Source organism: Cynocephalus volans, chromosome 10 (genome assembly GCF_027409185.1).
Source record: "Cynocephalus volans isolate mCynVol1 chromosome 10, mCynVol1.pri, whole genome shotgun sequence".
NCBI classification, from domain to species: Eukaryota; Metazoa; Chordata; class Mammalia; order Dermoptera; family Cynocephalidae; genus Cynocephalus; species Cynocephalus volans.
In genome coordinates, this window is record NC_084469.1 from 4,644,680 (window position 1) to 4,668,623 (window position 23,944).

Sequence of the window (23,944 nt, forward strand, 5' to 3'; positions counted from 1 at the left end):
AAACAGGAAATCATGAAGTCATCAAGTCCCAGTACAGGGTGGCCATCCCCCAAGACAATGCCCAGCTCCACCCCACCCCTTGTCATTACTGCTCTTACAGGGTACTTGAAGCACACTGAGGCCCTCACCAGCAAGCAGGTCACCATGGCCTAATAGCAACCTGCCCAGACAGGGACAGACTAGAAGTCTTGCTTTATTTTTTTGGCAGCTGGCCAGTACGGAATCCAAACCCATGACTTTGGTGTTATAAGGCTATGCTCTAAGAAGTCGTGCTTTAAAGAGGAGGAAACAGATTCAGAGAGAGGTTGGATGAACCGCCCAAGGCCACACAGGAAGAGCTGTCCTTTAAGACTTCTGCCCATGGGGGACCTTGGTCTGCAGGCTAGCTGAGGTTTCCAGCAAACCAGAAGTCAAAATGGGCAGAGGCAGTTCTTTATTTCTGACCTAGCCAGGGCTGAGATTCCTCCACTTTACCCTAGGAGACCTGACTCACTGGCTGTGCCTCTACTCCGTGGAGGAGGAGATGAGGAAGGCACTGCCCCAAAACAATTTGGAGAAAGGAACCACTTCATCTTTCTGCAGATGCTACCCCCAAAGGGCAGTCAGGGCCTGCACTGGCATAGCCCCACAGACACATATCTCTTGGCATAAAGTGAACACAATGCCTTGGGCCCTGCCCTGCCTAAAAGGAAGACAAGTTTCTGTCCCTGAGACCTCTCCCCTATTCCATGCTGGGATCCTGCACTGAGCATACCTGTGCGTTATCTGTGCTGGGAGATAAAAAGTGAGGAGCTCCATTTTCATTCAAAACTCCATGTAATGGTCTTTTGGCTGACTCTGCATTTTGGACCCCAGGAAAGGCATTGCTAGGCAGTACCCTCCCCCGCTGGGCTCTCCCTCCTATTGTCTAAGGAAAGAGTGAGAAGAGGGAAGGGAGGGGTGACACACAGACTGGAAAGGGGAGAAGTGGAGTCTCTAGGCACACATGGCAAATATGTAGACAGAAAATCTGGAGCCATCCTTTAGGGGCTCCCATCCCAACTCTTCTATTGATTGCTTCCAACTTCCCTGCCCCTCCCCACAAATTGAAACAAAATAAGAATAAGAACTGTGGCTTTTACACTCTGTTCTTTCGGTGTCTGTCTGAAGATGGGGAAAGGGTGCCCACTGAGTTCTGCAAACTCCCATGAGCTGCAGTGGGCAGGTTCGGGGGTGGGGAGGGGTGTGAGCAGACTGTACCTACAGCTTCCAGGACAGGATAGAGATCCTGCCCAGGCCTTTTATCTTTCTTTCCTTCCAGCCTTCAGGATCCAAAACAGAGAAGAGGGGGTGTGGCTTGGGGCTTCCCTACGCCCCCTACTGGGGGAAAGGAGGTTCTAAGGCACAGGCAGGGCCTGAGCAATGGGGGAGGGGTTTCAGCATTGGCACTGAACCCTCCCCACAGGCTCCTCACACCTACGAGTGTGCCCCATAGTTCCCTCCCGAAAGTGCCTACCTGGATGGGGGAAAACAGCCTGATTTTACAATTCTACAGACCCGATTCTACCTTAAAGTCCCTCAGCCAAGGTTCCTGTTGTGTAAATGGAGATAATGTCCTTCTTCCAGGATTGCAGGGATTAAGATTTGTAAAACACAAATGAAGTCCCTGACACACAATAGGTGCTCCACAGAGGTTAGCATCCCATTCTCTCCAGCTCCCACCTACAAAGGGCATGGGTCCTATAACTGAGTGCATTACATATAGATCTTGCCTAATTCTTAGCCCTCTAAGGTAGGTTCTTGTACTATCTCTGTTTTGCAGATGAGGAAACATGCTCAGATAGGTTATCAGCATGTAATGAGTAGAGCAAATGTCCAAGTTTTTTGTTTTTGTTTTTTGCGCTGGTTCAGGGATTGAACCCCAGACCTTGGTGTTACCAGCACCACACTCTAACCAACTGTACTGAAATGTCCAAGTTTTAACTGTGAAGCTACAGTGTCCACTCCACAGCCCCCCATGCAGGCCCCTTTGCTTATGGAATTCCTCCGATGAGCAACAAAAAAAAGCAGATTAGCGCTCCCCTCCAGCCTAGAAGAACAATAAGAAATAGAGACGCTCCCCTCCCAAACACAAAACACAATCCAAAGACCACTGCCCCTCAAGCACTCTATGCCATAAGTCATGCCCCACCCCATCTCAGCACTCAAAGAGCTGAAACCCCTCCCCAGCTCTGCATTTGATTCTCCCAAAACACAGTTTTCTAACCCTCACTGAAAGCACACAAGCTATTAATCCCCTTCCCAGCACCCACCCAACCTTGACCCCCCCACCTCCCAAAACACACACAACCCTGACCCTTCCCATAACACCCACAGAGTCTCTAACCTCTACAGTAAGCACCAGTCCTCAGAGAACAAACTTCAGGGGTTGGCTTGGGGGGAAACAGGGAGATCCTGTACCATCTCTGGGTCCTCCCACCCTGGCTCCCTGGGAGACTATAGCAGGACAAATATTCTTTTGTTCCCACAGTGACCTGGAAGGATTTCTGTCATCCTACAGGCTATAGGATCTCTGAAGGGCACTCCCAGTACACCAAAGTTGCTGCTTCCTCCCCACCTGGAGAGAGGGATGAGAAGGGGAAGAGAGACCATGCCAACACTTGGTAGGGAATTGAGGAGGGAGCCTTACCAGCAAAGTTTCCTACCAAAGGGTGGCAAAGGAGTAGAGTATTGCTCCCTGCAGGAGTAGGGGGCCACCAATTTCCACCTCTCCTAGGAACTGTCTGACCCCTATTGTCAGCTCCAAGGCAGGCAGGCAGAGCAGGCTAAACTGCCTCTGTCTCCAAGGTGAAGTGTGCAAAAAATTTTTTAAACTTTTTTCAAATTATTTATTTTTTGGCGGCTGGCCAGTACTGGGATTGAACCCTGGATCTTGGTGTTATAGCACCACACGCTAACCAACTGAGCTAACTGGCCGGCCCGCATGTGAAATTTTTACATCATGCTTCCCTACCCAGAGCTGAGGAGCTCTGGTCACCAGGAGCCTCCAGCCCTGCAGGAAGAGGGAGATACCTGGCTCCCTCAGGCCCACGGCCACCCTGTGGTCCCAGAGAAGGGGAAGGTCAGATAGAAGCTCAGAAGCTGGGAGTCTGAGTAGGAAGAGAAGTTGTTGTTGTTTACTAGGTAGTGGGGAGGAGCCAGGAAACCAACATGTTCACAGAGGGAGGGGGCAGGAAGGGGTCATTGCCTAACCTGGGTGGGGAAAGCCAGAGAAGGCTACACTAGCCCAAAATGTGGGCACTCCACCCTGGGGGTAGAAGGTTACCAGGGTGGGAAGCCCTCCCCACCCACCTCTAAGAAAGAGGAAGACACTTGCAAGATTCAGGGGAGGGAGAAGTATTCGCTCTCTCTGGCATAGCGCCTATTGCTAACCCTCTGATGAGGACAGACCCCAAGTGGGCAGAGTGTCTGAGAGCTCTGTTCCTGGCACCTGGAGAAGGACAAGTTGTCCACAGGCACTAAGTTGCAGGCCTCCAACTCTTCCTCTCCTCAAAAATCCCACCTTGGCAGGAAGTAGATGCTCTTCCAGCTGCAGTGACCTAAGCCCAGAATATGAATCCCAGTCCCTTCAAATGTAGTCAATATTCCACACAGATATATCCACCCATTCCCCAACAACCCTGAACCCCAGAGGCTGGCCTCCCCCCATCACTAGCACAGACTAGAAGACCAGACCAGAATCAGGGTTCCCAGACTCATCTGCCTCATACTCCTGTGTGAGGTGGAGAGAAGAGAGAAAGGAAACAGAAGATGAAGGTTTGAGAAGGTGTAGCAAGGAAAACTGAGGCAGCATGTGCCCCCTGGCCCCAGGGCATAAAGGATGAGGGGTATAAGAGAGCACAGACATATAGTCCCTGCTCCTGGCAGCTGGTGGGGCAGGGGGGTGGGGGGAAGCCAGAGGAGGCGATCCAGGAAGCAGTGGTGGCGCTGGGCAGATGGCCAGTGCAGAGTGCGGGCAGCGAGGCGCCCAGCCAGGGCCTGCCCCAGGGACAGAGAGACTCCCTGGCTCCGGGGAGAGAGTGCTGCCTCCACACCAAGAAGGGAGCACTGACCCAGTCCAGCCAGGAGCACAGGGCAGTGGTGTCAGGCAGCTTGCCAGGGGCCATGGGAGGGGCAGTGGGTGCCCAGGGCAGGGTGTTTATTCCCTGCTGGCCAGGAGAGGTGGGACATGTTTCCCAGGTCAGCAGCTTACCGGCCAGACGATGGCCCATTCTGCTGCTTCCACCCCCTCCGGCCCCAGGCCAGGCCCCGGCTCCCTCCTTCCCCCAGCCCTGGCCTGACGCCCAGCTGGGCCCTGGGGGCCAGAGTTACTGTAAGCGGCCTGGCAGGCCCCAGGCCTGGACTCTGCCAGCTGGCCATAGCCACCACCACCTCCCACTACCTGGCTCAGCCAGCCAGGGAAGGGTACCGAGACCCCTGTCCAGCCAACGGGTAACCCCCATGGCAGAGGGCGGAGGCAGAGAGAAAACACAGGCCCTGCCAAGACTGTGCATGCGTCCCAAGCTAGAGCCAGGCCAAGCACCCCCTCCTGGGACACTCACCCTATCCACCAGGCTCGCCCCCATGGGTCCCTCCCTCTCAGCCTCCCCAGAAAGGGAAGCACATCCTAGCGTAGCAGGGTGGAGCTGGCAGGGGGAGAAGAGAGAGTTCCAGCTGGCCTGCCTCTGTCTTCTTCAAGCCCTTTCCCTCAGAGACACCGGGTAGGCATGGGGTGTAGGTGGGGTGCCGCTGTCAGTAGAGCTGCCATTTCCACCAAATGTCAAGAGGTTTGTTTACTTGCTTCCGGCCTCTGTGTCCAGTCCTTGGAGATATTTATAAGACCCTCAATGGCAGAGCACAGGAGAGCTGCACAAGGGGCACTGCAGGCCTAGAACAACATGGTTTTATCTCTCTCTCTGTTGCCCCCAACATCAAACACAACCGCCCTGATCAGCCTACAAGTTGTGGGGCTTTCATCCTCAAGCTCCCAAATGATGCTCCCCTCATCTGGAGAAGACCTCGCCACTCATCATGCCCACAGCAGAACAGATGTGCCCAGAACCCAAGCCCTGAGGCCTGCCGCCCTCCACAGCCCCCTTCCGCCCTCCGCAGCCCCCTTCCGCCACGCCTCCCCAGCACCCAGACTTACTGGCTGGGGATGGTGTGCTATATCCACTCACTGGGAGCTGGTGCTGGAGAGTAGTCAGAGCGCCTGGCGGGGAGAGTCCACCCAGCATAGGGGGAAAGAAGAAGGCGTAGGGGGGCACTGGATACCCATTGAGGTGCCCGCCCCCAGGTGTCGGGCAGGAGCTGCTGTTGCTGGCCATGCCAAGCGGCCACAGTCAGAAAGGCAGGCAGACAGTCTGGTGGGGGGCTCTGGCGGGCTTCAGGCTGCCCCTCCTCGGGGCATGAGTCCTGGGCCCAGAGGGGGTTTGTGTGGTCAGCCCACCCCCCCTTTTGTCCTGGAGCAGCTGTCCAAGGTCAGCAGGCTAATCTCAGCCTCCTGGAGCCCCCACCCTAGCTGGGGCCAGATGGTTTGAGGGATGTCCCAAGAGCTGGTCCTTTGGTCAAGCAGTTCTTGAGCTGGCACTTTTCTGGGCAGGTCCAGAGCTGGTGTTCAGGGCACCAGAAAGGATGCCACTCCTAGATGGGCCCTGTCTAGGCATCTGGGAGGGCCATGTCCTGTGATGCTGCAGAAAGAAGAAAGACAGGTGAGTGGGCACTGAGGAGCAGGCACACAGGCATTCTCCGTGGAGCTCCCCAACCTGAGCAACCAGAGATTTTTCCCATGGTACCCAGCTGAGCAGACAGCTGGCACCATGCCTGGCTGGCAGAGATGTCCTGGGAGCAGGGCCCAGACACTGCTGGCAGTGGCAGGACAGCACAGCCAGGCTGGGGAGATGGGGACAGAGCCCAGACCCTTGGAGGGCCTCTCACCACAATCCTGAAGGGAAAGGGTCCATGGTACCACCCCAAAGGATCACTGCAGTAGAGGCAGGCAGCTGGCCCTCCTTCCCTGAATGCAGGTTACCTGAGGTCAAGATGCAGAGAATGTGTGCTTGGGAGGAGGAGAGTGGGGAAGGAAAAGCTGCTTCCCTAAAGCATTGGCACTTCTCAGAAAAATGACTCCTAAGCCGGAGGGGCGGGGGAACCTCTTACACCACTTCCCCCCAAATCCAAGGCCCAGCACCCCAGATGGGTTTGTCCCACAGGCCTGGGGAAGAGGCCCATTTATATACACACAAATAAGGAAATGGGAACAGAGGACTCCTGGGTATCACCTCCAGTGCTTAACATCATGAATGGTCCAGGGGTAAGGAATATGTCAGAAGAGCAGAGGCTGACCAGGGTGGAAGCCTCCTACCCTAAAGCAATGAAGGGGCAAGAGAGTGATCTCAGAGTTCACCCACATACGTCTGTCTGGAGGAGCAACACACATGGAATGGGCTGGGAGGTGGGCAGAAGAGGAAAGGCCAAGTTCCCCCTCACCAATGTGTACACAGGTCCCACACCCTGTTTGAACAGCTGGGACTAGTGGATATGCATAGATAATGCCAGCAGATAGAGAGAGACAATGATGAACCCACCACACTGTGAGGCAGACAGGCAGCAGTGAGAGCAAAGAGAGAGAAACCAAGAAACAAATCCACAAGAGGATGTTTCAAATCCATTTTGGATATACATAAACAAATACGTACCCATGTACTTACACACACACGAAAGACAAAAGAAAAGAGACAGACAAAAAGAAAAAAAGAAACATGGCCAATCAAAACCACAATGAGATACCACTAGGATGACTATAATCAAAGACAGATAATAACAAGTACTGGCGAGGATGTGGAGAAAATGGAATCCTCATACACTGCTTCATACATCATATGATGTAAAACAGTACAGCTGCTCTGACAGTTTAGCAGTTCCTCAGAAGGTTAAACATAGAGTTAGCAAATGACCCAGCAATTACACTCCAGGTATCTTCCAAAGAGATAAGACAATATAAGTCCACAAAAAGATGTTTGTTTTTTAATATAAAAAATTATTACGGGCCGAGCCCGTGGAGCACTCGGGAGAGTGCGGCGCTGGGAGCGCAGCGACGCTCTCGCCGGGTTCGGATCCTATATAGGAATGGCCAGTGCACTCACTGGCTGAGTGCCGGTCACGAAAAAAAAGACAAAAAAAAAAAAATTATTACCAGGGGAGAGCACAAACACAGTCCCCCACTACTGCAAATGATGTAGTCGAGTTTCCCACATTTGGGGAAATTGCAGGGGTCAGCACATCTGGAGCGCAATGGATAAGCCTAGCTCTGGGAAAACCACCTTCATGATCATGGTATCTCCGACAGGTAAGTATCTCAAAACGGCTTATACATAGCAGCATTATATTCATAGCAGCATTATTCATAATAGAAAGTGGAACCAACCCAAATGTCCCTCAACTAATGATAAATACAATGTCATATATCCATACAATGGAATATTATTCTGCCAAAAAAAGGAATGAAGTACTAATATATACTACAACATGGGTAAACCTTGAAAACATTATGCTAGTTACAAAAGACGATATATTGTATGATTCCATTTATAAGAAATGTCCAAAACATGCAAATCTATAGAGACAGAAAGTAGATTCGTGGTTATCAGGGGCGGGGGCATGGATTTGAGGGAAATGGGAAGTGACTGCTGATGGGTATAGGTGCTTTTTTTTCTGGCAGCTGGCCAGTACAAGGATAGGGGCTCTTTCTGGGTTGATGAAAATGTCCTAAAATTGATTGTGGTGATAGCTACATAGCTCTGAATATACTAAAACTATTGAATTGTACACTTTAATGGGTGAATTTTATGGGATGTAAATTACATCTCAATAAAGCCATTTTTAAAAACAAAAAGGAAGAAAGAATAGAAACAGGGCCACAGACACCCAAAATAAGGATCGTCTCTTTCCAACATCCCTCCTCCCCTCTGCCCCAAGCTCAGGACATGCCAGGTTCCAGGCTCCAGGCTCCAGGCTCAAACCTGGAGTCCAACAGACATGCACATGGCCAGCATTTGGCTGAGGATCAGGCCTAGAATGGGGGAGTTCCTGCCAAAACCACTGTGGAAGAGGCCAGGACTTCTGGGCCTAGCTGGGCTGGCCGGCCAGCCTGTGTCTGACTGAGGGAGAGAAGCAGGGAGGGGACAGGTACCGGCTAGGGTGGGGCGCCTGCCCCAGGAATGAAATCTGGACCTCGTTAATGACCAAGATTTTTACTGTTACTCATTATGACAACCACAGGGACTCTCTCCTTGCTCCCGAATGAGGTACCCCCTTTCCTCCCCAGGCCCCTGCCAACTCCCTCCCAGACCGAGAGAGCTGACATCAGAGGAACAGGGGCTCCACCCACTGGACCAGCTGCTGCCCTGGCGCCCCCCACACCCCTGTAGGGCCCCACATAATGGGAACTTCAGCAGGGGAGCTGGGCAAGGGAACCTCATCAGTGTCTCCAGTTGGACCGTCACACACAAATACACACCACACACTTGCAGAAACTCATGCATGCAGGTCTACAGAAAACAAATAGGTGGGCAAGAGCATGCTTAAAGCCCAAGCCTCTGTGTGCAGGCAAGCACGTGAGGAGAGGGAAACTGGAGATACCATCTCTCCACACCTGGACTCCACCACATAATGAACACAGCTCAGGACTTGTGTGCATGGGCCCGGGTACACAGATCCCCTAAGACACTCAACCACAGGTTCACAGTTTCCCAAACTGCGCATGCCCTAGCCTTCACACTGCCAGGCCAGCCCCTGTACCTGCCTCTTCTGCCAGGAGATGCTTTGAGATCCTCCCTATGGGCCCAGCCCATGTATAGTGCCCCACCCCACCCCCAGTACACACCAGGGTCCACAAACACCCAGGTGGATTCATGTTCACACAGAGGCCTGCCTCTCTAGAGGTAAGGCCAGGGGGCAGCTGACCCAAAACAAGGCCTCCTGAGCCAACGCTGAGGCCCAGAAAGCCATTCACCCCAGAGTCCAGGCATCCTGACTCAGTTTTTGGGGATTGGGGGACAGGTTCAGTCAGTCCAGGCTGAACCCTCTGGAGCCCACCTTTGTCTCCAGAGAAGAGATAGTTATAGTCACCCTAGAATTAATGCCTAAACTCTGCACCTGAGGAGTTTGAAATTGGACCAAACTTCATCCCCCCAATTCCACCCCCCCACCCCCCACCACACACACCATACAGATACGCACTCCAGGGAGAAGCTGGAAGGTCTCTCCCACCCTTATCAGAGCCTTCAATATGCCTAATCCAGCTCAGCCTGCAAACTTCAGTACAAAGTTACTTAGCTCCCTGGGGAGGGCTTTTAGCTGCGGGAGGGGGTAAAGGTCACAGAAATGGGCCAAGAGCCAGGCTGACTAGGGAACAAGGATGGGCAAGGGCAGAGATGATGGGGGTGGAGCCGAAAGAGCAGGCCCTGCCTCAGAAGGTCCTTTGAGAGCCATGACCCTCAGGGAGAGGTCTGGGCCCCAGCCCCCCGAACCCAGGGGTGGAGAAGGCCCCATCAGAGAATCGAAACCAGCACCAAAGAGAGGGAAAACAAACTACCCACATCTAACCTCCACCCTATGCCAACCACCTCCACTGCCCAAGGACACACTCCCTCAAGAGAGAGAAAACCACAGGCCCACACCTCAAATGTACTGAGCCTAGCCTAAGCACAGCAGAAAAAGGGGTGAGGGGCTAGAATGCCTGCCACCAGCCACACATCCCTTCCACCTGGGGCCTCCCCTATCCCTGAAAGGTGCCAGGATCACTTCTCCAATGACAGGCATCCTTAGCTGCCCACTTGTTATATCCCAGAGTCACACACCTAGAGAAAAAGGTGAGAGCCCTGAAGATGGCAGAAAGAACCAGAGGTCTCAAGAGTCAAATCTGAGCTCTGCCATTCTGGGTGACCTTGGGCAAGCCACTCAACCTCTCTAAGCATCTGTTTACTCACCTGTGAACTGCCTACCTCAACAACTGTTTGTGCGATTTAAGAGATGAAGTCTTGGGAGGCACCTAGCACCAAGCCTGGCACAGAGGAGGCCCTGGGCAATTGGGACCCTCCATTCCCTCCACGGTTCTCACCACCAGCTCAGGGTCCCCTCAGCATTTGCCTGCTTTCCCTTGCCTCTCCCCAAGAAGGGCTAGCACTTGTTGATAGGGCTGGGAGAATTACCCATTTTCAAGGGTCTACTTCCCCCAGACTGAGGAGGAGGATGTGGGGAGAGGGACATTCAGGGTGTGGGTGGAGACCTGACCACAACCCTTTCCCAAATTCTCTTCTGTTATGTCACAAACCAAAAAAAGGGAAACCTTTGGATTTGAGGAGGGGAGAAGGGGAAGAGAAATAGACCATTTCCTCCCCTATTCTCAGGGGAGAAGAGCCAGTTTCCCTTCATTCATTCTCTCCTCTCTGCTCCCCAGGCTCCCCAGAAAGGGAAACAATGGTTCCCAAGTAACAGAAGTCAGGCAGTCCTGGAGGGGCCTAGAGAAGGGGACAAGGATTGGGGAGCTTGAAAGAAGAGGAGACGGGGGTTTCCTAAGCATTCTAGACAGTTAATGAATCATATGCAAATAACACCTAGAGCTCAAGCCCAACTTGGGTGGGAGGGACAAAAGGCAGAAACAAAGACCTGTCCCCTTTGGACCCCCACCCCTGCCAGGAGCTGGCCCAGCATGGCAGGACAGGGCAGATTTCAAACTAGAACAGTAGGCTGGAACTATTTATAAACTTTCCAGGAAAAACACACACACTCACACACACACTCACACACACACACACACACACTCACAACCTCTCCCCTCTCCCATGCTCCACACACACACACACACACTCACAACCTCTCCCCTCTCCCATGCTCCACACACACACACACACACACACACACACACACACACACACACACACACACACACACACACTCTCTCTCACACTCACAACCTCTCCCCTCTCCCATGCTCCTCGGCTCTGCAGACAGGGACTGGGGAGAAGTGATAACCACTGCTTCCTTTTCCCCCTTTTTCCAGGGACCCCTCTGGCCAAGGCTGTCACTCCTTTCCTCCCCAGCAAGCTCATGGCCACTCTAGTCCTCCGTGTCCCATCTGCTCACCAGAGTCTGGGCTGCAGGAAGCCAGGCAAGCCCAGCCTCATTTAGAAAGAGACCACCCTAGAAGGGCTTGAGAAGGATCACCTGGAGGAGACTGACGGGTAGAGGGCACCTCTTCCCCACCAGCCCCGCAGAACCCCAGGCCTGCCTCGCTGTGGCTGGGACTGGTTAAGAAACCTGCCCTAGTAGGTGCAGGCCCTAAGCATGTCCTCAAGGTGGTTAGGGGAGGGCAGAAGTCCAGCATCTTGCCTCTGTATGCTACCATGGCACACTGCCTCAAGACACAGCTCCTTGTCCCAGATGAACGGATCCAATGTCTCCCCAACTTTTACCCCATCAAGCCCAAGGTTCTGCCCCAGCTACACAGAATTGCCTGACCCCAGTGTACCACGGTCTCAGCCGTGACTGAATACCAGGCAGAAAGGGCAACTGGGTAATCAAAGCTCAGGACAGGCCTGATTCTAGGAGGAGAAAGTGAGGGTCTCTGCAGGGTAGGGTAGTGCTCCCAACTCCTCCACCCCCAGGGACAGCACTCCAGAGCTCCCTGGGGGACATGTTGAGGACCTCTGAAGCCCAGGGTGGCTAAGGGGTCTACCCAGAACCAGAGTTGAAGCCTCACATTGGGTCTTCCTTCGAAGCAGAGAGTAGGTGAAAGGGCAGGGGATAGCCCAGGCCTCAAGAAGAGAGACCAACCCACAGGGAAGGAAGAAAACAGGAAGAGGAAGAGACGAGACTGCCGAGGCCACAGCCAGACCACAGGAGTGTGTGGACCATACAAAGGCAGTTCTGTCCAGGTGGGGGACCAAAGGGGCACAGAAAAAAGGAGACCCTCCCCAGCTTGGAAACCACCGTCCTCACACCCAGCCTGGCATGGGGATTTCCCCACCCTCACCTTGCCCCCCTTACCACTCCCTCCCCCCACTCCACCATTCAGGAAGCACAACTCTCACAATGGGGGAGACAGCTCACAGAGAAACAGGGGCGGGTGGGAAGGTAGGCTACAGCAATTCCCCACCCATCCCCTCAGCTCAGCCCCAAACCTGAGACTGCCATATTCTGGATCCTAGGGCAAACTGATCCTAGGGCAAAGTAGCCCCCTCCCAACATCCCTCCCTGGGGACCCAAGCTGCAGGGAGGCCAGGAACGCCCCCCATTCCTGCCTCAGGATATCCTTTTGGCTCTGACCCCAGACCAGGTCTGAGTCAGACTGTGCCCCACCCCATATCCTCCCCCCACTGACCCCCCCAGGAACTTCCTACTCCATACCCTGCTACTCAGTTGGGGCTAGAACTGGGGTAATCTCTTCCCCTCTCCCCCTCCAGCTGAACAGGGATGGACAGAATGGGTCACAGAGCACGATGGCCTTCCCTTTAAAGAACTGGGCCTTCGAGATCAGGCAGAAGCTGATGCAGGCTGTATACACAGGGGAGAGGATAGTCTACAGAGCCCCCACCTCTCCCTATCCCCCAAAACACACACAACACAGGATCCTGCCCAGAGCCCCTCAAACACTCCAGCCTAGATCCCAAAAAACCACAGAAAGTGTTTTCCATCAGAACACAGGTTGGGAGAAGACTCCAAAACTGTAAGGGGATAGAGAATGCAGAGGTTCCCTGAACTGGCGTCTTTATGAGGCAGAAGGACTCAGGCTGGAGGGGACAGGAGCTGCAAAATCAGTCAGACTCACTCCAGTCACAGCCACAATCAAGCACAGCCAGACGCGGTCACAGTCTCCCCAACACTAAGTCTGAGTAGGTGGCTGTGACTCCTTCCCACAGACACAAGTCTGGGGCCCTGGGGAATCTGGGGCATCAAAGACCACACACATTCAGCCTGAAAGGGCCCCCTAGTCAGGCCCCCCAAGACCCCCCCTGAACTGTGGGCCTTGAAGGGAGGGGCTGCTCCCTCCCCACAAAACCAGGGGTAGTGCCCAAGGCAGCCATCACCATGGCAACCAACAACAAACATCCCAGGAACCACAGTGGGACAGGAAGTGACAGCCACGTGACAGGAAGACATTTTTTTCTTAGTGTTAGAGGAGTGAAGATTGTTCGTAGCCCCTGGGGAATAAGCTGTCCCCCAAGTTTCCCCACCTAGAGCTGGAGAGAAAGAGGGCCACTGGGAGGGTAAGCCACCCCCCACCACCGTAACAGGGCCCTCCTTCCCTGCCTGCCACTCACATTGCCCCCCTTTACCCCCCTCCTCCCCACTTCCTGCCGTGACTAGAGATCAGAGAACTCCCCACCGCAGCTTCCCTTTCTCAAGTCTCGATTCCTGGACTGAAGGTTTCACTGTGGGGCAAGAGACAGAGGGAAGGAAGACTGGGGACCTGCAGTAGGACCCAGGGGACAGAGGCTCCAGGAGGAGGGGCTGGGAAGAAGCCACTCCAAGGTACGTGTATACACACAGGCACACAGTGAGTGGGTCACGATGACACTGCCAGGCAGGCGCAGTGACACCCAGAGACTGCCTGACCTCAGCCAATTCTGGGGGGAGAGGGAGCAGAGCCAGAGGATCCAGCCCCAGCGCGCCCCACTCCAGCCTTGTCCTGAGCCTCCGGGTTCATCTCAGGCGAATACTGGCCTCCAGGCAGGCAAGGTCCCAACTGTGCCCAGCCCCTGCTGCCTCTCCCCTGCCTTTTGTGCTGAGGAATCCCCCTCCCTGCTCCAAGGTGCCCGCCCAGATGAGGGCACCTTGGCTGGAGGTGGGGAAAATAGAACCTCCCTCTACCCCCCTCCTCTTCTCTGCAGATGTCCCAGACTATATTTAGCCCAAACTGGGCGGCCAGCCAGACCCAGACTCCCCACTGGCCTGGAGCTGAGCTCCCAGTTTTTATGCAATTAAAACATTAACAGAACCACCCCCATCCACACACACCCACAACTCCCAGCCCTGCCAGGGCAGCGGAGCCCTGAAAACTTGAAGGAGGGCAGCCCAGCTCTGCAGCCAGTGATGGGGTGGGGGTCATTGAGCAAGCTAAGCCATCATCCATGAGATCAGGTTGACATTTGGGAAGGTGGGGAGAAAGGCTTTCCTTGTTCCCACCCGAAGAGAAAGGCATATCCAGTTGTGGGGGGGTGGGGGGTGAAGTGCCTCGCTACAGAAATTCCACCTGTCATATTGCAGCCCCCTCCTTACCCAGCTCCAGTTACAGGGCTGGGGTTGGCAACAGGTGCTGGCCAGGCTGGCAGCAGCCTAATCCCCCCACCCACTCCCTAGGCTGACAGTGGTGCCTGGAGGTCCAGTAGGGGCTTTGTAGGATATGATGTTAAGTAGAAGGAGGTATCAATGCCCAGAGAGGTGAGCAGACCATGGCCCTTCTGTAAGAGCTGGCCCCTTGCCCCCAAAATGTGTGCTGGAGGGTCTTGGGAAAGGCAGGGAAAACTTAGTTCCATTGCACCTATTTCATTTCCCCATGATGCCAGGCGGGCGGGCTAGAGTGTGGGAGGTCTGTCTGCCTGCCTCTTCCTCCTCCTCTTCTCCAAATTCCAGGAACAGGCAAGGGAGGCTCCAGTTGCGGGAGAGAGAGAGAGAACAAGCAGGCGGTCCCAGCTAGGGGAAGGGGGGGACAGGGAGAGGGAGGCGGGGACTGGAAGGGGAGGCAAGATCCAGACGAAGCAAGAGACACCCACACCCCAGCCAGACTGGGGACAGACACACCAATGCTGACACATTCTCACACTGCAGGCCAGGTCTCCCCACACCGCCCACCCTGTGGGGACACCCAGACACCCTCAGCCAATCCTGCCAATTCCCAGAACACTCCCTGGACACACACAGAGATACAGGCCCTGCCCCCCACCCTGCATCCCCCGACAAACCGGGTGGGCTCTAGACAGCAGCCAGAGGGTAGAGAGGGAAGCAGAGGGAGGAAAGACAGCAGGCGTCAGAGAGGATGTGCAGCCAAAGCACTAGAAGCTGGGGGTATCAGTTGCCACACTCCCTTCCCAAAACCCAGAAAGTCAAGACAACCCTGGTCATCTTGCCAGGGACCCTGCCAGCTTCCCACACTCCCAAAACCACCACCACCAGACAAGGGTGCAGAGTGCTGGGCAAGTGGAGATGACCCTGTTTACTCATCGCAGGGATAGAATTATCTTTCCCAGATGCCCATCACCCCAGATCCTAGGCAGTGCTCCCATATAGACCCCAAAGAAGCCAAAACACACCCACCCCTCCAGCCTAGCCTAAGGTTCTGTCCTGCTCATGCCTCCCAGAGAACAGGAAACTGGGCACTGAGGTTTCTATTTGCGGCCAGAACCCACCCCCACATCACACAGTTCTGAGGACCATCCCACCTAAGACCCTAGCATATGAGCAAAGAGTGGCCTGGAGGAAAAGGTCACAGAGGGCACAGCCAGCTTCCGAGACTAAATGATTTAGGGGAAGGGGAGTTCATTAACTAGGGCCTAGGTCAATGTCCCCAAAACAGACCTAAAGGGCCACTTGGTCAATGTCCTTACCCCCATACTAGCCAGGGTGGCAGGAACCACGTCATGGCCCATGTGGGTGACTGTGCCCAGCACGGGGCATGGGGTGGTCAGGATGGGGCTGCCCACAGCTAGCTTCCTGCCAGTCTGCAAGGTTGGGAGTAGGAAGGGGAATAGAGAGGTGTCCTAGGGTAGTAACAGAGGCATTTAAGGGTATTTAGGGTCAGACTGAAGGAGCAGAGATTTAGAAGCTATAGGAAGAGGTGGCCAGGATTAAGCCTTTCCAAGCTCAGAGTCTTCTCAAAACTGCCATTGCATCTGCACTGACCTCACCAGACCGATGGTAAAACCCCAGTGGTGACCACCTCATGCACACTCACTCACACCTTCAAAATCCCTGCAAATCCAAAATCTTCAGCTCTCAAGGGCCTACTCCCGTCTAACCCTACTGACCTCTCTGTTTTGGGACACCACATGGCTGGGACTTCCAGGCAGTACTGATATCCTAGCCCCTCCCAGTGAACCATCTTTCACAGCCACAAACTCCTTGACTCTACAACCACCTCCACTTCTTCCTCCAAGAGGAAAAACTACACATCCAATTCCAAATGCTCTTTTTCTTGTTCCCTCCACCAGACTCATCTCCACCCCTCTCAGGGGAAGCCCCAAGACTCCAAGCCACCTCCACTCCAACCTGGGGCTTCCCCGGCCCAGCCTCCCCTGATATCAAGCCCTAGAAAAGTTTGGGGCCTGAGCCCCAATTTCCTCGCATAAACTGAAGGGGCCTTACTGAGCCACTTCCCCCAAAACAAACTTGCCCTATGAAGACTGCAGCTAGGAAAGGAGATAAGAGACATCCCTGAATTTCCTGACCAGGAAACTAGCGGGGGTCAGGGGGGTTAGGAGCAGAAGTGAGGGTTGGGATAAGCAGCAGGGGGTGGTGAGTAAGGGAGTGTTCTCAGACACAATCCCCTCGAAGAGCACATCCATACACACATGTGCACACAGCCCGCAGGCAGAGGGCAATCTGGTTTCAGAAGAGAAAGCCGGCAACAGTTGGGGGCTGGGGGGTACCCCAAGCCAGCACACTGAGCATCCTATCCAAGACAGGATGGAGAATGGAGAAACATCTCTAAGGCTGGGGGCTTTTCTGCCTCATTTCCATATAAATGGGTCCCCACCCCCAGCCTAGCACACTGGGGGCCTGTCCCCCTTCCCGTGGAGCAGCCTGACAATAGGGCAGTGCCCAGAAAGGAGGAGAAGGGACACAGCCAAGCTGATTTCCCAGCCCGCCCCCAACACACACATACATCTGGCTAGCAGCTTCCAAGCCTCGTGGGTGGCACCAGGTCCCAGACACCCTCAGCAGAGCAAGATCGCCAGTCTATTCTGTCCTCCTCTCACCCCAAAAAGCTTCCACAATCCTATGGTAGCACAAGACCTACGGACCCCCGGCCCCATGCTCTGGCTCCCGCACCCAATTCTGACGGCTCCCCTCACTCCACGGGGGACACCAGCTGAGCGGGCCCCGCCCCCCAGCCGGCTCCCTCTGGTGGGGGTGGGCCCCACGGCTGATTCTCCCCAAACCACAGAGCAGCTCAGATAACAGGAGGGAAAGAGGGAGGGGGCTAGTCCGTTGGGCATCTGATCTCTCCCCAAACAGGTTTGAAAGTCTTTTTGTTTTGCTTGTTTTTGAAGAGAAAAGAGAGAGTAAGAGTTCCCAGCGGAGATCCAGCCACAGCTCGAGCGCCGGGGACACGCGCGGCAGACGGCCCCAGACGCCTCAACGCTGCGCGCGAAGACACGGCGCAGACAGACGCACAGACGGGGCTCCCCCGCCCCGGACACGGCGGGGGCTGGTTGGGAAGCCCAGGAAACCCCGGGTGCCCGTCGGAACCCGCCCGGCACCCGGTCCCTGCCCGCAGCTCCTATCAGGAGCAGGCCATGGGGCCCCGATGCCTGCGGGAGCCGGGGGCTTCCCAAAATCCTGGGGAGAAAGGTTACCTCATAGCGGAGGGACGCAACTCGTCCGGGGTACCCGCGGGCACGGCGTCTGCCCTAACCCGGCGCCTTGGTGCTGCTCGGAGTCAGGAGTGAAGGGTCCCGGGAAAGGAGCCGTCCGGGGGGCCTCGGCTCAGGGGCGCCGGGCGACAGCAGCGGCCATGCCGAGTCACGTGCGGAGGCTGAAACTTTACCCGGAGCCCCAGACTGGGGGGGCGGCCGGTACGGAGCAGGGGTGGGGGGAGGCCGTCTCCTCAGGCCCGCCCCTGCCCGCCCACCGACCAATCATCACTCGGGGGTGGGGCCACGGGCTCACGCCCGCCCGCTCTCCTTAATAGACCCAGGGAAGGGCGAGTCTTAAAGGAACCGCTCCTAGCTAAAGGATGAACCGTGGGAATCTAGGAGAATCCCTCCCTCATTCCCAGAAGGGGAGATTCAGAGCGAGGAGGGGATGAAGTTCTGTGGAAAGAATGGGTATAGGGCTCGCTGGAGAAAGGACCGCAATGTGTGGTATCCTACACTCCCTTTCCCCCAAACACACACACTCACAAGAGTACGGATCACAACCACACCCCACACCTTAACCAGGGAAGAAAGGCTGCGGCGTAAAATGGAAGTGAACACAGTGACTTCTGCCCAGCCCTGTCTTCCATAATTATAATCCTCCTCCAAGGACCAGTTGCAGCTGAGAGCTGTGTGACCTTGAGCAAATCACTTCCCTTCTCTTAGCACCACGCTCTAACCAACTGAGCTAACCGACCAGCCAACTTCCCTTTTCTAGATCTTAATTTTCTCACCTGCAAAAAATGAGTACAGGAGTAGATCTCCCGCACGTACACCTCCCCTTTTCCCAAACACCTTTTCCGCTCCAGTGGATCGGAGGAACTCTGGCCCAACCCAACCCTTCAGGCCCCCTTGAAGTACCCTTCCCCCAAAAGGGCAGCGACTCTTCGATTTTCCAGTAGGGGCGCCCAGGAGCACCCCTCCATGCTAGATGACTCGGACTCAAGCTTCTCTCTCCTGGCCAAGCCTGGAGAAGGAGAAGCCAGGAAAGCTCTCATTCATGTTCCAGCCGGGCAGGATCTGAATCACCCTCCAACTGCAGAGACCCCAGCCCCCAACACAGCCACGAGTCCCCTCCCAGCCTGCTGCTCCGTTTCGGAGGATCCTGTCCACTGGGAGGGAAGCGGAATCACTAGGGTACATTCCCTCCCTCCTCCCCTGCCCCCAGCCCCCGCTCCGTTCCCGGGCAGAGAAGTGGCCACAAGTGCCCCCCGGAAGACTTCTCACTGGAACGACAAGTACCACACTCCCCGACCTCCACCCCAGTGGGGAGACTCAGCCTGACCCGGTGCCAGAGCTCTCAGACCCACCAGTCCGACGCCCCCCGCTTTACAGATGAGGAACAGGAGGCCGGGAGCGGATACGGGGTTTTGTCTACGGTCACCCCGGTTGCAGAGCCGGGTCTAGAACTGAGGTATCTAATTGTCTCTGGCTTTAGCCCAGCCTTGGTAAGGTAGGACAAGACGGGTCGGCTGGACGCTCTGTCTTGAGGTCGGGCGCAGGGTAATATCGCCCCAGCATTGCGGGGCAGCACTTCCCCAAGCCCCTTCCCTCCTGCTGGGCTGGGGCTGTCTCCCGCTCCCGTCTGGATTTCCGTCCGCCGGTACGAACCGCCCGCCCAGTCCCTCCCGCCCTGTCCCGTCCAAATCCATCCGCAAACATGCGCTCAGCGGGCAGGAATGCGCCAATGGCTCCCAGATGTGAACGCCGACGTTTAACTCCTTCTCCCCTCAACCACGCCCCTGCCAAGGGCCTTCCAACCTGAGCCCCGCCAACAGCAGGGGGATCCACCCAGGTAAGGAACCAGCTTAGGACAGCTTAGAAGGGGGCTCTGCACTAGCCCATCCCCAGCCCCCACAGACTCCTTGCAGCCTAGATCCAACCAGTCTTCCTTCCAGCTGAGGCTAGAGAAGAAGGCTCATGGACACAAAAATGCAAGTGTGCATGCATACAGCTAACATTGCCTTTCACGTGGAACAACCTTCACATACACCTGCAAGCATATGGGGTCAGGTATACTCGTGCTCATCGAGATTCGGGCACTCTCGTACAAATGCATACCCACGTGCACCTTCACAGAACGAATGTGTGTACTCCCCCAAGACACGTATATGCACATTCATGCACAAACACATACAGACCGACATTTGTGCACATACAAAAGCATAAAGCAGAGGGTGGGACACACTTCTGAACAGACACAGCAGTAGGCCCATGTCCTGATGAAGGAAGAAATTCATGCACAAACCCACCCCCAACAAGGGATTAGACACTCACACAAAACCAACACCCACGTGTACACACACACGGCCTGGACAGGGAGGCCTTTGGGGCACTCCATTCCTGCCCAGGACACCCAGTACTACCTGTCCAAGGTCCAGCCCTACCCAAGCTTGACTCCAGAAGGCAGGAAAGGTCCCCAGGTGGGGGGCCAGCAATATTCAATCCATAGCAGTCGCAGCTGAACTCCAGCTGTGTCCACCCCCCTTTGCCAGAGATTCTGTTGCAGGAGAAGAGAAGAGTACCCAGGAGGCAGCAGGAGACAAACAGAGGGGGAAAAGCCACAGGTCCAGGGGCCACTCACTTTTTAGGAAAGACACTTCTTCTGGGGTCTACCTTTTCTGTGTGCACACAGAGATAGGCTGGAGGAGGAGCCTGAGCCAAGGTTTCCTAAGACAAGGATCCCTCTTCAAACTAAAGGAAGCTAGAGAGAGCCCAGATAGGTACAGGGGCCAGTGGCAGCTCTCAGTAGTCAAAAGAGATACAAAATAGCTTCGAGACACCCTAGGAGGGCCCACACTTCTAACAAAACAAGTCCTCCCTCTAACAGCCTGTGGGAACTCCTAAAGAATAGCCTAAGTGGTCGTCTGAAAAGAGGATAGGAAGCAATTGTCCACCCAAGGCCACCTGGATGCAAGTGGGGTGGGAGCTTTCCGCTGGAACCAACCCGACTGACTCCTCTTCTCCCCAGCTTCCCAGCTCATCCCAAAAGGAGCTCCTCCCACAATTACCTTCATGGCCCCATCCCATTTGATTCTCACAGTCCTGAAGGGGCAGGGCTCCTGCACAGATGAGGGAATTGAGGCTAAAAAAGGAAATTGCCTTGCCCGAGGTCATACAGATTATCAATGGCAGAGCTGGGATTCAAACCCACAGTCCTCTCAAACTCCCCCACCATTTACTCCAAATCAAACATTCTACTCCGCTCTGTACTCTGCTTCCTCTTCCTTTACCTCCTCAACGGAGGACATGGGAGAAGCACCACACTTGCCTGGCTCTGCAGGTTTATGGGTGGGGCCAGGACATGCCAGAGAGAGATCAGAGAAGGCACTGGGGGCTACACACATAGCCCTCCACCCCCACCCCAAGCATGGTGCCCACTTGCCAAGTAGGTATGGTGGTGTGACTCAGCTGCATCCGGGGGAGATGCCAGGGCAGTGACTCACCTACCGAGAAGAGCTGAGCCTGGCACCTTGCCAGCTACAGGACAGAAGGGACTTAGTCACCACTGAGACTGCAGTGCCCAGCAGGCAAGGCCCAGTGATCAGGGACAGGGGCAGTCTGTGCCCTCTATGGTTACATGCACCCCCTGGTGAAGAACAGGCCTAAGCATCCTGGGGCGAGCCATGGCTATGTCCACCACTGGCCCCTCACCACTGCCACCCCCACACCAGGCCCTCCCTGCTCCACTGCCAACAAGTTTTGTGAGACCCCTGGGCTGTCCTGCCCCTCTGCAGCCCACTCCCATCAATCACCACCCACTCTCCCACTTGCCCCACCTCCTCCTGCCACCCAAGTTGTGCCCAGGCTGTGAGTCTCCTTTAACATGTCCTGGCAGCACCCCCTGCCCCCACAGCCCCTCTCACCGCTCCCATACACACATGCACTCACACATACTTCTGCCAGCACTCCTGCCAGCAGCTGCTGAAGTTGTTGAGCAGGAGGGAAATCCGAAGGGTAGGGTGCAGGGATTGAGTTACCAGAGCTGATGGGGTGGGCTGTCACCCAATCCCTTCCCCAGCTAGTCCTCCTCCCCATCTCCCTTACCCACCTGCCTCCCTCTCCACCTCTGGCTGGCAGCCTACTGCCCTTTAAGCCCCTCCACCCAAGCTAGAAAATAAATGTTCAAGAATATTTGTCATGCTAAGACCAGCTCAGTATATGAGAGAGAGAATGAGAGAGATGGTCGGAAAGCATAATTCCTACGCTTAGTGCTCTGGCTACAACCACTAGGTGTGGATATCTATGTGTATGTTGAACTGGAAGGGACTGGGTAACTCCACAAGTCCCCGGACAGTTGGTAGGGCCCAAAGGGAGTCGACAGGCTGAACAGTCTCAATCCATTTGCACTATTGATTTCTCACACACTGCAGTAGCCCTGATTGGGGGGACATGATAAATCAGCCCCCCAGAGACATAGAAATGGAGTGGAGAGAGGGGGAGGGGCTCCTGCCCCACCATTTGTGGTCCACTGAGACCTGCTTGGTGGGGAGGGGGTGGGCAACAGAGGAGTAGGAGATGTTGAGTGGCAGGAGGCAAGGTAGGGAAGAGAGAGGGTGTTGGATTAAGGCCTGTCTGGAACACCTACTTCCAGCTGGTCTGAAGCTAATTTAAAGAAAGAAGTGGGAGACAGATGCACCACGTTTGGGTACACAGACAGCGCCCAGAACAACTCCAGGGGGCGCCATTCACATCATAGTCCATGGAATGCCCCCCTCCTTCACCCCCACCCCCAGCTGTACAGCATGATGGCCCTGGGGGAGAGTCTGAGGCAGGAGACAGAATGCAGACTGAATTCTGAGGAACCACAATTCTCCACTAAATTTTCTCCCTATGTACCCCCTGACTCTCCTCAAACACCAGCCCCTGCCTCTAGGCCTCAGAGGAAGGCTCCTTCTGATTAGTGATCAGAACCCACTCCTCAGGGCCGGCTGGTTAGCTCACTTGGGAGAGCATGGTGCTGACAACACCAAGTCAAAAATAAAGATCCCCATACCGGTCATCTTTTAATAAAAAAAAAAAAAAAGAACGCATTCCTCAGCCCTGCTCCCTTCCTTTCTTGGGGGGCATCGGCAAACAACCTCCCCACAGGTCCTGGATGTGGTAGGATGGGGGCTCACAAAGGGCCCTGGAGGGTCTGGAGGTCTGCATCTTGTCTTCCATCTGTCCCTAATTCATCCTGGAACTGTGGACAAATCCTGGCTCTTTCTAGGCTAGGTCTCTAAAATGAGGGATTTAGACCGGATGTCCCTTCTCTAAAGTGCCTCCAGGCTCCACAGCTTGCCAGCCTGTGAGCCTATTGAAACGTGTCCACGTGTCCAGCACCTCAGTTCACACCAGTGGCCACAGGCCATCCAAACAAACCCTAACGCTGACCTCCCTTCCAGCCTGGACACAGACTCTCTCCACATGGTGGAGACTCATAAACAAACCAAGCTGGGGTTTACCGACGACACTGCACAAACAAGCAGAGAGGGAAACAGACCAGGTACGCCTGCCTGAGGTCGTCCTTGCTGCAGCAGGGGAGGGAAGCACAAGGTTGGTGAGGGACCATGACAAGAGAAAAACAGAGCAGCTAATGACTGGGTAAATGTCCTAGGGCAAATCATGTCCCTTCTCTAGAACCCAGTTTCCCACTCTTTGAGGGGAAGGGATTATCTAGGGGGCCTCTAAAGCCCCTTCCAGTTCTGAGTCCAGTTGGGCGGGCAGAAGGAGCAAAGGGGTCCCAGGACTCCTCCGCCCAGCCCAGCCCAGTCCATCTACCTAGGTCAGGCCCTTCTCGGCAAGGTTCTGCCCCTGCCCAACATGCCTTCTTGCTCTGTCTGCTGCCCCTCTGGCCCTTCCTCACTCCTCTGCCTGCCTGCTTACCTTCACCTTGGCCAGCCCCTCTGCCTGCCCCGTGCTTTTCTGCACGTCCCTCCTGCCAGGGGACAGACCAACTAAAAATAGTCCCTGCAGCCTTTCTCGCCCACAGCTGCCCAAAGTGCAGGAAATGAGGGGGGCAGGAAGGCCCGTGTCCTCCCTCCCCTACTAACTCCCAGCTCAGAACCACATCCAGCACTCCAGCCTGGGGCTAGTGCCAACTTGGCCATCACAGGGGCATCCCACACCCCTTCCCTATGAGGAGGCCTGCCCATAAGTGCCTACAATCACAGAGCTGCCCCTACCCTGAAGGAGCAGGAGAAAGGAGGCAAGCGGTCTAGAGGGAAACCTTCCCAATTTCTGACAAATCAGTGCCAACCACATTGTGGGCACTGAGAGGGCAGGGCCTGGCTCTACTGACTGGTCTT

The 23,944-nt window shown here is 55.1% G+C and overlaps 1 protein-coding gene and 1 non-coding gene across 3 annotated transcripts in view; both read right to left on the minus strand.

Moving 5' to 3' along the window:
- RARA (retinoic acid receptor alpha) overlaps positions 1-23,554 on the minus strand; it is a 41,753-nt gene extending 18,199 nt beyond the window's left edge. The window contains exons 1-2 of one of the 2 annotated variants that reach the window (XM_063109471.1): positions 23,523-23,554; positions 5,168-5,708 (exon numbers count right to left, since the gene is read on the minus strand). In XM_063109471.1, coding sequence (XP_062965541.1) covers positions 5,168-5,345 — 178 coding nt within the window. In that variant the 5' untranslated portion in view covers positions 5,346-5,708; positions 23,523-23,554. Of the gene's footprint in view, positions 1-5,167; positions 5,709-17,594; positions 17,794-23,522 lie in introns of those variants that run through there. The other variant, XM_063109470.1, reaches the window with a different exon arrangement.
- LOC134389889 (U1 spliceosomal RNA) lies at positions 7,214-7,374 on the minus strand. Its single transcript, XR_010024841.1, has one exon. It is a non-coding gene; the product is annotated as a U1 spliceosomal RNA (small nuclear RNA).
- Positions 23,555-23,944: the final 390 nt, after the last annotated feature.